The 12,293-nt window shown below is 41.8% G+C and overlaps 1 protein-coding gene across 17 annotated transcripts in view; it reads right to left on the bottom strand.

Annotated features, from left to right (window-relative positions):
• EYA4 (EYA transcriptional coactivator and phosphatase 4) overlaps positions 1-12,293 on the bottom strand; it is a 481,052-nt gene that overhangs the window by 12,418 nt on the left and 456,341 nt on the right. For all 17 annotated transcript variants that reach the window (XM_068231595.1, XM_068231603.1, XM_068231607.1 and 14 more), the window contains 3 exons: positions 10,439-10,497; positions 9,063-9,223; positions 2,586-2,700 (listed from right to left, as the gene is read on the bottom strand). In XM_068231595.1, coding sequence (XP_068087696.1) covers positions 2,586-2,700; positions 9,063-9,223; positions 10,439-10,497 — 335 coding nt within the window. The remainder of the gene's footprint in view (positions 1-2,585; positions 2,701-9,062; positions 9,224-10,438; positions 10,498-12,293) is intronic.

Raw genomic sequence — 12,293 nt, 5'->3', positions numbered from 1 at the left:
GGACCACACAGGTGTTCTGTCTCAACCCCTGCAACAGGGGACATTGGGAGGTAAGTTAAGCACAGTTAAAGGGAAAGAGGTGCCCTGGTATGTATAATATGGATTAAAACCAGTTTAAAATAAAAAAAAGGTGAGGTAGATTACCTCAATAACAAAATTCTTGTATGAACAAAGAATTTTATTTATCACAGGCCTGTGCTAAATAAAATTCTTTGTTCATACAAGAATTTCGTTACTGAGGTAAGCCACCTCATCTTTTTCGATTTTAACCTGGTTTTAATCCATTTTATACATACAAGGGCGCCTCTTTCCCTTTAACTTTGCATAGAGCATGTGGCTGCAAGGAAGAAGAGGCGGCTCAATGCAGTGCTGGAGTAGGAAAATAATACACTGCTCCACTGTGCTTACACTGCAACGTGGGGAGGAGTACAAGCTGCTCCCCATAACCCCTTGGCCCTCCTGCAATTGTGGGGGTCATGGGGAAGTTATGCTTTTAGATAGGGGTATGCAATGTGAGGTGAGTTAGGCATATCAATAAGGGTATACTGGAGGGGGGGGGGGGGTTGTTAGTGTTAGGCAAATAAATAGGGGTGAGCTTTGGGAGAGAGTCAGTGTTGAGCATCTGGGAAGCCGATAGGAGAGAATTGTTGTGTGTTAATTTGGGCATCACCCGGGGCTAAAATTATTACGTATCTTTACTATACGCACTCCTGGGCAGGTGTCTTTACAGTCACTGTCTCCCTATCTCGCTGCACAGAATGGAGTCTCTATTTCTTGATCAAACATGATGATTCTCATAATATCCTCTGCTGATTAAAGAGAACCTTAACACCGCACACAATGATAAAGTCTTTATTTCACATATAGTTGCTGAAGAAATTCACTGCTCTGTGTTTGTTTAGCCTGCTCAAAAGTATTTAATCAGTTCTTATCAGACTGCCATAGTTGTCTCCTCATGCAGTAATCACTGAGGCTTAACCCCTTCAGTGCTCCACGAAAAGTTCAACAAAGTTAAAAGTTAAGGTTTTGTTTTATGATTTCCATAAATTACAATGAAGATTTTTTTCCATCTAGATCATCATGCTGTGGCTAATCTTTTAGGGCAGGAAGAAGTTCTGAGTTTAGTTCCACTTTATGAAAAATACTGTTTTCTCTTAGAGCTATAGGGCCATATGCAAATACATTTTTCTCCTGAGGTTTTTCCTAGGTGATCATTTTTTGTTATTGTCTGATTAAAATAACTGTTCAAAATACTGTCAAAATTATATTAAAGGAATACTATCGATAACCAAGTGTTCTAAAATGACAGTGTACAAATAATGTCTAAGTAGCTGTGTAAACATTTTCCTACTTTTCATGCTAAATATCAGAGGCAAAAGCTGTAATTTATTGAGTATAGGATTTAGCTATATTGGGACAAATCAATTGCAGAAGGGGTGTCTGCTTCAATGCACAGCCAGAGTTGCATATAAGACTACAGAAAGCAAATATCAAACATATCAAACTCTGAAAGCAAAAACAATATGAAAAAGCTGTGACAATTAGTTACATTTCCACTGCTCTCTTCAGACACTTCAGTCAGAAAGAGAGCTCCCAACAGCTGCAGCTCCTGTGTCCTGTCTCTCTCTCTGTCACACACAGAGCTACACATAGAGTTAACTGATCAAGTGTGAGGGGAATTTCCCCTCTCCTCATGGCTCAGTCAGCCGTCAGTTTTGGCGTCAGTAAACTTTGAAAGTATTTTGCTAACAATAAACAAAGAAGTTGCTACTAAAATGTATACACCAGTACTTAGCAGCACTTCCCAAACAATCCCTGTGTCAATTGAAAAAAATATGTGAATCGATAGTATTCCTTTAAGTATTTTCTTTCTTGCTGGTGGTTTTAAAGGTATTTTATTGGCAAGGTGTAAACATATCAATTTGGAGAAAAACGAAATAGCGTATGGAACCCAATCTCTCACCAATGAAGTAAAACTTCAAGGTGTCATTTGTTGCTGGCCAGGCTTTCCATCACAGACCTCTTGCAGGCATGAGCTGCTTGCGGCTGGCTGGGAATTCCTGATTTCTGTACATGCATGCAAATGCGCTCATAGCAGAAAAATGTCTTCCTCAGATTCTTGATAGCACTAGAAAGCCAGGCAAAAAAGGACTACAACCCATTAAGCAAACCCAATACTTCCAAACTATTACACATTTTTAGTAGATGAAAATTATAGATTTGCTTAACATTTGTAAACAAGAATTTAATGTTATAAGCTTTATCTGCTCTTACTGCAGGCATCTGATCATAGCTTGAAGCAAAATGCACCTGGTATCACGAACAAATACTTTTAGTGAATCTGCTATGGCAGTATGCTTATCACAAAAAAAAATCCTGTCAGGTATGGATAGGACACACAGGCAATCGCAAAAAATCATACCTATGTATAATTTTGGGGGGGAACAGTCTACTATTGTATGCATTGACTATGCAAGTATCTGCTTTAAATTAGTTTGGCAAAAATGTGAATTAGAAAAACAAGTCTTAAGTGACATTGTAACTGTGCATTCAGTGATGAAATATAAGCATACATTTTGACTTACCTCGTGTTAATGAGTGATAGTGATTTAAGTGCATTTGAGAGCCAGGAGTCTGTCAGGACTTCAAGATCTGCTCGCAATTGAAGCCAGGCTTCCCTCTTAGCTGGGCCAAAAAGTCCTTCAGCACAAACAGGCAGGAAATCATAGATTAAATGCTGCTTTCATGGAAATGTGAAATGTTTTCTTCCATTAAATTTTCTCCAAATTTAAGAAAAAATATGACATGCAACCTCTTATTATAGGAGAGTTCCTGATTTATTATACGGAAAAGACCGCGGCTGAATGATACCTTTGTGCATTATGAAGCGGTGTACAGTTGGGGAAAATGTATTCAATACAAGATTTATTTTCTTTATTGAAGAAAAAAAATGTAATGCCATATCCTCTCTGTGCTGAATGCTTTTCTACTTTTAGAAATATCTGAAAATTGAGTTTCGGTTCCACTTCTGGAAGCCAGGCCTTTAAATTAGTAGGAATAAAATAAAATAGCATAATTATAGTATACAGAAGAACTTTTGAATAAAGGGCAAGAGGCTAGCAACAACTGAAATGTATCCGGACCCAAGATAGCCGGCTAACCGTGAGACAAACTAGCGTGTCTGAGGCAGGGAACACACTTGACAGTTTTCGTACGCGTTTTCTGCACAGAAAAACTGAGAACTCATAATAATCAATGTGCTAGTGCACACTTAGGGCCTGATTCACAAAGCGGTGATAACTCAGTTATCACGCCTAAAAGACTTTAGGCATGATAAGCTTTGCACCGCTGAGTTAGCACCGATTTGTGCTGATTATCGCACGCAAAGTCCCGCGCGCAAAGTTTTGCATAGGGCTTAATGGGCGCTGCGCGCGAAGCGTAGTGCGCTGCGCGCGTGCCCGCGCGATTGGTGCAGAAAAAGTATGCAGAAAAACGTGCGCAGAAAACTGAAAGTCAAGTGTGTTCCCTACCTGAAAGTATAAAGTGGACATGATGAGTTTTTAGCAACTTTTCTGCCTCAAATAGGCAATTTTTTTGCATTGGTTAACACAATGCAATTAAGGAGGTGTGAGACCTATGGAAGCTGCATATGGTCAGTAGGGTCTAAATCACACACCTGATACAAGCATGCAGCTAATCTGGTCAGATTTGTCATATACATCTGATCTGTTGCATGCTTGTTCAGGGTCTGAACAAGCATGCAAGTATTAAAGGCAGAGGATAAGCAGGATAGCCAGGGAATGTGCATTATATAAAAATAAATAAACATGTCAGCCCCCTGTCATATCCCTCTCACCTCGGGTTCCCTTTAATGCACTTGCCAAATTAAAAATGTTAGTGTACTATATTTAAGTGTGGTTAATAGGTCTTAAAATTGGATTCTTTCTGATCAACAATCCAGTGTGCTTGTATTACTGATTTTATCCCATATTAAGATACTGCCATGTCACCCTGGTATGTACCGTACAGTGTAAGCTGCTACTCATTGTTTATACTGTTGGTAAATGTTTCGCAGTGTGTATTGACCCTTTTTTGAATAATGTACTTTTGAAGGGTGGCTGCTGCTTTTGAAGCGTTTACTCCCCCCACCCCCCCACCCCCCCTAGATGTAACTTTTACTTTTTCACTGGTTATTTTGGGCTTTGCCCTGATCTAGTGCTCCCCATGTGTGCTGCTAGAATAGTGCCCACTATAATTCTCAATTACAGCTAAATAGGCAGTTATCACAATACTTGTTGTATGCAGACCCCCAGCATGACCAGAATCTTCCTTTGGAATGAATATGTCATAGCAGAATGTGGCGCAGGCAAAGAGATGCAATACATGTTTCTATTTTCTTTGTGCACACTTGACACAGACAGATATTATTTTTAGTATCCTTTGTAAAAAAGCACCTATGAGTTGGTAAAAAAAAAAAAAAGTGAGGAGTGCACAGACCCTTCTGCCCTTAAATTGATCCTGAGCCAAAGCTCGGGGATCAAAATCGCATACATTCCCCAAAAAGAGGGAAGCTTTAGGATCCTACTGAGGCTTCCGTCACTGATATACAGCTCCTCCGTTGTTGAGCGTGGCGCCTCACCACGTCGGCGGCTCTTCTTACTGATGTGGAGTCACGCAGTAGCCATGAGAGCCCACTCCGGTTTACTGTACATGCACGGACTGGCTGGAGCAGGAAGAGCTGCGCGGCCCCATTAGGTTTAGCGACAATGCGTTCAGCGACGGGGGACAATACAGCAGGGATGGAAGCCTCAATAGGTTCCTGAGGCTTCCCTCTCTTTAGGTAAGTATCTGATGTTGTGTACCCGAGCTTCGGAGCCAAGGTGGGCTAAAAAAAAAATAGGCTACCTGATCCAGGGGGCTGAGCAGATCAGGTAGCTGCAAAAACCACCGCTCTCGTGGGTCATAAATGGCCCACTTTCACTTTGGTGACATCTGGGTCACGACGCCACACTGGGAGACTGTGTGTCTCTCATAGCGTGCAGGGAGGCAGGGAGCTGCCAGGGAGAGTGACCAGGCCAGGGAGAGAGAACTGCCCAATGGCAGCTCTGGGAAACCTGCAGGAACGCCTCTGGCAGGTGTTTTGAACAGGAAATCCCTCTCCCTGTGTTTACCTCCAAGATAGCGATAAATATTGACGCTATTCTTGGGGGCTATAGTGGTGTGTGTGTGTGGGGGGGGGGCAGAGAGGGGCGGTGTGGGGACACAGAGGCATGTTATGAGTCAGAGAACATGCCTCTGTGTCCCATTTGCCCCAGCCCCCTTCCATCTGCCCACATTGGGTTCTCTTTAAGTACCTTTCGGGCAGCCAATTTCAAGTGCAAAAAGTAGGCTGCCACCTCCTTTAAAAAAGAGGTATCAAGCTTAGTGAAATCTAGCTCTTTGTTTCATATTTTAAAACTATTTTAAAACTATATTTAAAAAAGCAGCCTTTCCTCGGGCTAAGCAGTCCACTATCCTTTATATCAGACTATATTATATTGCCATTATTTAAACCATGTGTAATAAAAAAGTAACACTGTGAGAAAACGCGGAAAAGCCGCCAATACTCAAGGTAAGGCGGCTGACTCCGCGTTCAACATGGCAGCTGGCGCGCAGTCGGAGCGTGGAGAAACCGCCGCATGCTCTAACAACAGGACGGCGGATTCCGCGTCCAATGCGGCAAGTTGCTCGCATAGGCCTGCTCCTCTCAGCAATGCGGAATGCGGAGAAAACGCCGCACACATTGACAGCGGTGCAGCGGTTTCCGCATCCAACTCAGCAGAAACATTACAACACATGACTGGTGTGGCTGGGACTGATAGTCCACACTGGTTTAGGAGGACGCGCGCACGCGCAGAGAGGCAGGGCCTTTATGGCAGTCAGAAGAGGGTCAGCTGACCAAGCTGGTCAGCTGACAATTTCAGTAACTTCCATTGGTCCAGCACTTAGGGGAGGCGCTGGTGAGCGCTAGTGTATATATACTGGGTGCTGGTCATTCTTCTGGTGTCTGCCGTTGCAATCACTACGTGGTAGCACTCAGACCTTGTCAGTATCTGTGTTTATTAGTCAGTTTCGCAGGTGTTGATGATCACGGAGCTCAAACCTTAGCCTAGGAATTCTGTTATTATCTGTATGGTTATCTAGACCAGTTTCCAAGGTGTTAATGGCCACAGTACTCACACCTTAGTCTAGGAATTCTGTACCATCTGTATTATTTGTAATATCTAATCTAGTTCCCGGAGTGTGAGAATCTTGGAGCTCACACTCAAGTCTAGGCATTGTTGATTACCTGTTATGACTTTCTGCATTCCTGACCATTCTCCTGATCTCTGATTTTGTATCTTTGCCCTTCTGATTCTCTGTTGCCAAGACTCGGCTTGTCTCTGGATTCTGTACTTGCCTACTGTCTCTGTACTGTATCTGTCCGTGTGTTAACGACCTGGCTTGTCCGACCTCGAGAACTATCTCTCCTGTTAGGAGATGGTTCACAGATCTGTCAGTGACGCTTCTCCTTGGTGTCACTCACGTTCTGTCCTTCCCACTATCTCAGCCTGGCTCCGCCCCTTGGGGAGCATCAGGCCTGTGGAAGGAAGCTGATCCATAACTGTTACCCCTACTGTCTAGCACCCATCCCATGGGTGCTTTCCTCAAAGTATTACTGTTGCACCAAACACTCTCATCTCTCAGGTGTCCAGAGGTTAGAAGATATATCTGATTATTGGTGATACTGCAGATCATCAATCGGGTATATTCTGCATTCTCGGTGATACTGCAGATCACCGGTAATCAGACCCTCTCTGTGTTACACCGATCGTTACAAACACTAGCTTAAACCTGGAGCTGGTAGATAACATTCCATTTTTGTACTAAACTGGAATTACAGTACACTTTTTCTTTCACTTTTTAAAACCTAAAATGTTACCCATGTTCTAATCCAAAAGTAGAATTGCTTCACTGTGCACACAGTCCATGGAAACTAAAAAAATACCTTATAGTGTAAAACTCACTAATGTCGGGAATACACGGGACGTTTCCGCGGCTCGATTATGCCTTGACTATGAATGCATTTTGCAGGAATGGATATTTTGCAGGAACAGATCTTTTGCAGATAATGATCTTTTGAGTGTGTACGGGCATCTTTGTGTGCAGCATCTTGCAAAGATTTTATCTGATGGGGAGTTCAGCTCCATAGAATAGACTGTGTAGAGTATGGCTCTCATACTACATGGAATGGGGTAAAATTGGTCTGTGATCTTGCCTTTTCCAAAGACTTTTATCTCAAGTGTGTATGAAGCATTGGTTCCTTCCAATTTATAGTGTTGACATGGAGAGTTTTTTTTAAAGTGAATATGGAGTTTACATTTAAGGAATGCAAAGATTTTACTGAAAATTGTACAGATTCAGGGTTGGACTGTGAATCAGAGCAGCTTTGGTACATAAACATAGCAGTATGTACTTTTGTATATGCACTACACTGTCAAGCATGTAAGAAGGAAGGTCCGCACTTGTCTGCGATTCCAAATCTTTATTTCCGGACATATCCAATAGAACACACATAGATGAAGGCATCATATAGCTGACATGTTTCGAGCTACACTAGCTCTTAAAGAAAACCTGAACTGAAAATTAAAAGTCAAAATAAACATACACGTCATACTTACCTCCCATCGAGTCTACTCGTCAACCTCTTTCTCCTCTCCTGCGTTCTGTATGTCCACTGTGATTGATGGAATTCTCTGTCCTCCATTTTAAAAATGGACATTACCCATAACAGCTTCCTGGTCAGCACACTGTTAAACTGTAATATCGCCCACTTGAGCCATAGGGAAATATGGAAATTACCTTGCACAATCAGTTGTAACTAACAGCTGCTGATATATAACTGACAGCAACTGGTATATTTCAGTTCTGACAAAATATTGTCAGAACTGGAAGGGATCACTGTAAGTATAAAATGGTGAGCCTCTGAGAGGAACTGACGGTAAGGTTAGTATGTAATGGTCATTTGCAGCTACGTCATGTGTTTACTTTAAATAATTTTCCTCGCTTCAGTTTTCCCTTTAATCATAGCTATGATTAAGTGCAGATCTTCCTTCTTACATTTTCCTTGGGCTTGCTGACCTGGTCGTGCTCTGCTGCAGAGACAAGTGGGTTGAAGTGGTGTTCACACTTCTGTTTTGCTTATCAAGCATAACGCAACAATACTAGTTAGGTGGAGTCACCACCAATGACTAGTGACAATAGTGTGCTACAGTGAACCCTCTTACATTGCTAAATATGACTGGATGGAATAAGAGCATACTAGCAGCATATACAAATTATGTCAGGCAAACTGTCCAGTGACCAGTCTGATGGAAGTTACAATAGCTCATAAGGAATTTAGGGGAACTATAAACACTTTACCCAGAGCCAGTTCTAGACCTTTTGCTGCCTGAGGGAAACTTGTGAGGATGCACCTCCCCCCCCCCCAATTTGGAATGATCACATAGCACCTGACAATTTGAGCCCCCCAAAAAACACCCTCATCGTTGGTAGGTAGCCAGTTATAGGTGCCCCCAGTGTTGGTAGGTAGGTAAAGTTGCCTCCACTTAGGTTAGCCAGGTACGGTTGCCCCCAGTATAGGTTGGCCAGGCACTCTCTTAACTTCCTGTTTCTGCCTGGTGCTGACTTCTGCCGCCTTAGGAAGTTACCTCACTTGGAATCATGGGCGGACTGGGCCTGACTTCACCAAAAATATTCAGGATAATGTGTAACCTGGTGTGTGTGTTTATTTGTGAATGCATGTATATGTCTGTGCATATAGGAAAAGGAAGAACATTAACATTTCTGGTGTTTAAACCAAAAACTATTGTATTTAAATGTACTTTCCATATACCATATTCTAATATATTTTAATCCCCATCTGCCACATTCAAAAACACAATACACACTGTAAGCTGAAAATGTCTACTGTGAAAATGTATATGCGAACGCAAAGGAATGAAAAAAATATCTATGTTCAAAATAGCGAGTATATGAAATACCTCCTACATTGTTCTTGTAAGTATTGTACAGTTCTTTTACTCGTCTGTAGCGGAAAGCCAACTTTCTCATCCAGTCGACACCTCCCCGGACGCCAGTCGGTAAACACAGAGTTGTGCTGCTCGCTGCTGCCCGAAATCCATCTGTGGCAAAACTGTAAGAACTGCAATGACAATAAACAAACAAAAGCTAACACATATATCTGACCTTGAAATTAAAACAACACATCTGTTATGTGGAACCAATGGTGTTTCCTTTTATAGCTTTTATTTGAGCAGACTAAATAATATTAAAGACTGTGGGAAAGGACGCATATATTTTGGTATGTTTTCTTTACCAGCTAGGTCAGTTCAGCACTAAAAGTCAGTAGATTTTCATACTGACAATCACAGCATTAAAATGCATCACCTCAGTTTTGTGAGTGAATTCTGATCCTTCCGATCCAGTAACACTGCACTTAGTAATATATAAACACCTACCTATCCCTTCTTTGGGTCATAACCAGAATTCATATACATTCAACACTTGTCAAGTAGCAGTGAGGCATTGTGCTCCAATCCTAACATGCAGTGAAGCCCAGCATGTTCATATTTGAGGCTGGCATTGTTCATTAAGAGCAGTAAGTATTACTTTATGGAAAGGCACAGCCCAGCTTAGCAATGAAAGGTTTTACGCTTACCCTTCTTTACTATCTTTACTATGTGACAATTTTTTTTTATAATTGTTGAAGAAAAATAATATGATTCCCAAATGCCTATGAGGAGAATGTGACAGTGACAGAACTGCAGGTAGGGAAATTACAATCCGCTTGCTTTGTAATTAATGCTTCTTAACCTCTTCCGTACCGTGCGTCTCTGGCCCCTCAAGGACCAGATATTTTTTTTTTCCTCAAATATGAGCAGTATTGACTGTGATTGGCTCACAGGGTCAGGAGCCAAGGAAATTGGCTCCCGACCAAGATATGGAGCTCTGCTGTCAGCGTGACAGCAGAGCGAGCAGGTTACAGTGTTGCACACGATGGGAGCGAATTTGGAAGTTGAAATCTATGACCTGGCAGGGATAAATTGACATAAATAGGGCATAGTTTTCAACTAGCCTGGTCCAGTAGCAAAAAAATCTCTGAACCTCTTTCTGATATTCAAATGTATGTGTGTTCTAACATTTTTTTTCAGTCCACAAGAATAGAGTCTAAAGAAGGCCTAGTGGCTCAAACCTATCTTCCAATCATCCTTTAGAGCCCTGTTACACTTGCAGTTTGGAACAATCGAATCGGAGCCGAAAAGTCGCACTGCTCATATAGCCGCGGTGTGACTCAAGAAAAAAAAACTGAACATGGAATTTAACGTGCCTTAAGGTTTAAAAACAAATAGTACAGTACCTCAAGTCTTGGCCATTGTCATCAGAAGACACATCATCTACATGGACCTGATCACATTCCTACAAAAGGAGACATTTGTTAGCATGGCTATCGTTCATGACTTTTATTACCATATTAGATCCTGAAACCTAAAACTTTTTTTTTTCACCTTATTGTAATACTCTAAAGTTGATAATAGCAGCCTGTTGGCTAAGTGGTTCATTTATTATATCTTTAAAGTATGATTTTATGCAGTCTTTTTCATTAAAGACCAGCCCGGTTCACATTAGCGGTAAAAAATGGTCCGTTCCCGGATCGGAAGGAAACGGATGCTAATGGATGCAAATTAATCCAGTGTTAACCTATGGATCCGTTTACATCCGTCAATTCAAACGGATTCTGCACAGTCCGCTGAACGGACTGCAAGTTTCCTCCTGCACCAATTTTTCTGGACCGTTAAGCCCAGCAGAAACGGAAGCTGAAACACTGCATTGGAGGCAATGACAAAATGGAACTCCGCTTGCCTTCTGCTGCTTCCGTTCTGTTTCCCCATATCCCCCCCATTGGGGTCGGGGGGGGGGGGGGGGAATATGGGGAAACGGAACGGAAGCAGCAGAATGCAAACAGAGTGAAAACAGAATTGATCAACCAGTAATCAGATCCGTTTTCACGGATCCATTTGCCACTTAACGCAAGTGTAAATCGGGCCTTAAGGTAATTTTGAGCAACCTAACGTGTTTTTGCTGCAGCGAAGGTGGCTTGCTTAAAGAAATAAACTTTAAAGACCTACATTTTCCTATAATTGAATGTCTGCAGGAAAGTCAAGCTAATTACTCCCCATCCCAACTTTACTACTATTCCATTTCACTAGCTCAATATGCAAATCAGATGTTCTGACATTTCTTACTTCACTGTTCGCATAATAATTAGGCCCCACATTCTGTGTACAATTTAAAGCATGCATTAAGTACTGGGACCCATATTATATTTTAGCATCATGCACAACAAGTCTGTTGCAGAACAGATGCCATTCAATACATCAGATGCTACACCAATGCATCTGGTGTATGTTCAAAGTGCAGCAACACATTGTGCACAGAAAGAGTGGATGTGTGAACAGCCCCATTTAAAAAATGGAATGAGTTGCCTTAGGGCCTATTTCCACTGGGAGGAACGGCCACTTCTGATTAGGCCGTGCCTCCTGTCCTGCTGCATAGCCGCAGCCCGAATAGCTAGCCATGCCATTCATAGCTTAGGGATACATCTACATGCTGCATAAATCTGCAGCATGCCGTCCAGATTCGTACCAAAGTGCAATCTGTACGGCAAGAAATGTTACAGATAGGCAGCATTTCCCTGTGCAGCTCGCATGTGAGGAAACGCGGCAAATCTGTATATAGTAGAAATGGGCCCTTAAAACGCAATGCACAGCACCGCATCGGGCACAGGTTTCATTTATATGAGCAATGCGCAAAAATATATATGCAGCAATGTTAGTTAGTAGTGCAGTTTACATGTATTATATGATGGGCCTACCATGAATGGATCCTGAACATAATGATGCCAAAGGACCATTATGACAGACAGACTACTAATTATTTTAAAAATAGATAAAAGTAGTAATAGCAGCCTGTAATTTTACCAGGTTCCCTTTTCATAGCATGTTGCCTAATAGCAGTTTCATGAACACTTGAAAAAAAAAATCTGTTTAACTGTAATACAGAATGTAGCCAGGAGATGGCACTGCAACATGCATATATTCATTCACAATTTCACCAGAATGACACAAGGGAATGTCTGTAACAGAACATTTTACATATGATAGCAGCTAGTAGTGTGAATAAGTAACTTGGTCCATTTCATTTTCATTTAATGA

Source organism: Hyperolius riggenbachi, chromosome 4 (genome assembly GCF_040937935.1).
Source record: "Hyperolius riggenbachi isolate aHypRig1 chromosome 4, aHypRig1.pri, whole genome shotgun sequence".
Classification (NCBI taxonomy): domain Eukaryota; kingdom Metazoa; phylum Chordata; class Amphibia; order Anura; family Hyperoliidae; genus Hyperolius; species Hyperolius riggenbachi.
This window is presented reverse-complemented; position numbering and strand designations above follow the sequence as displayed.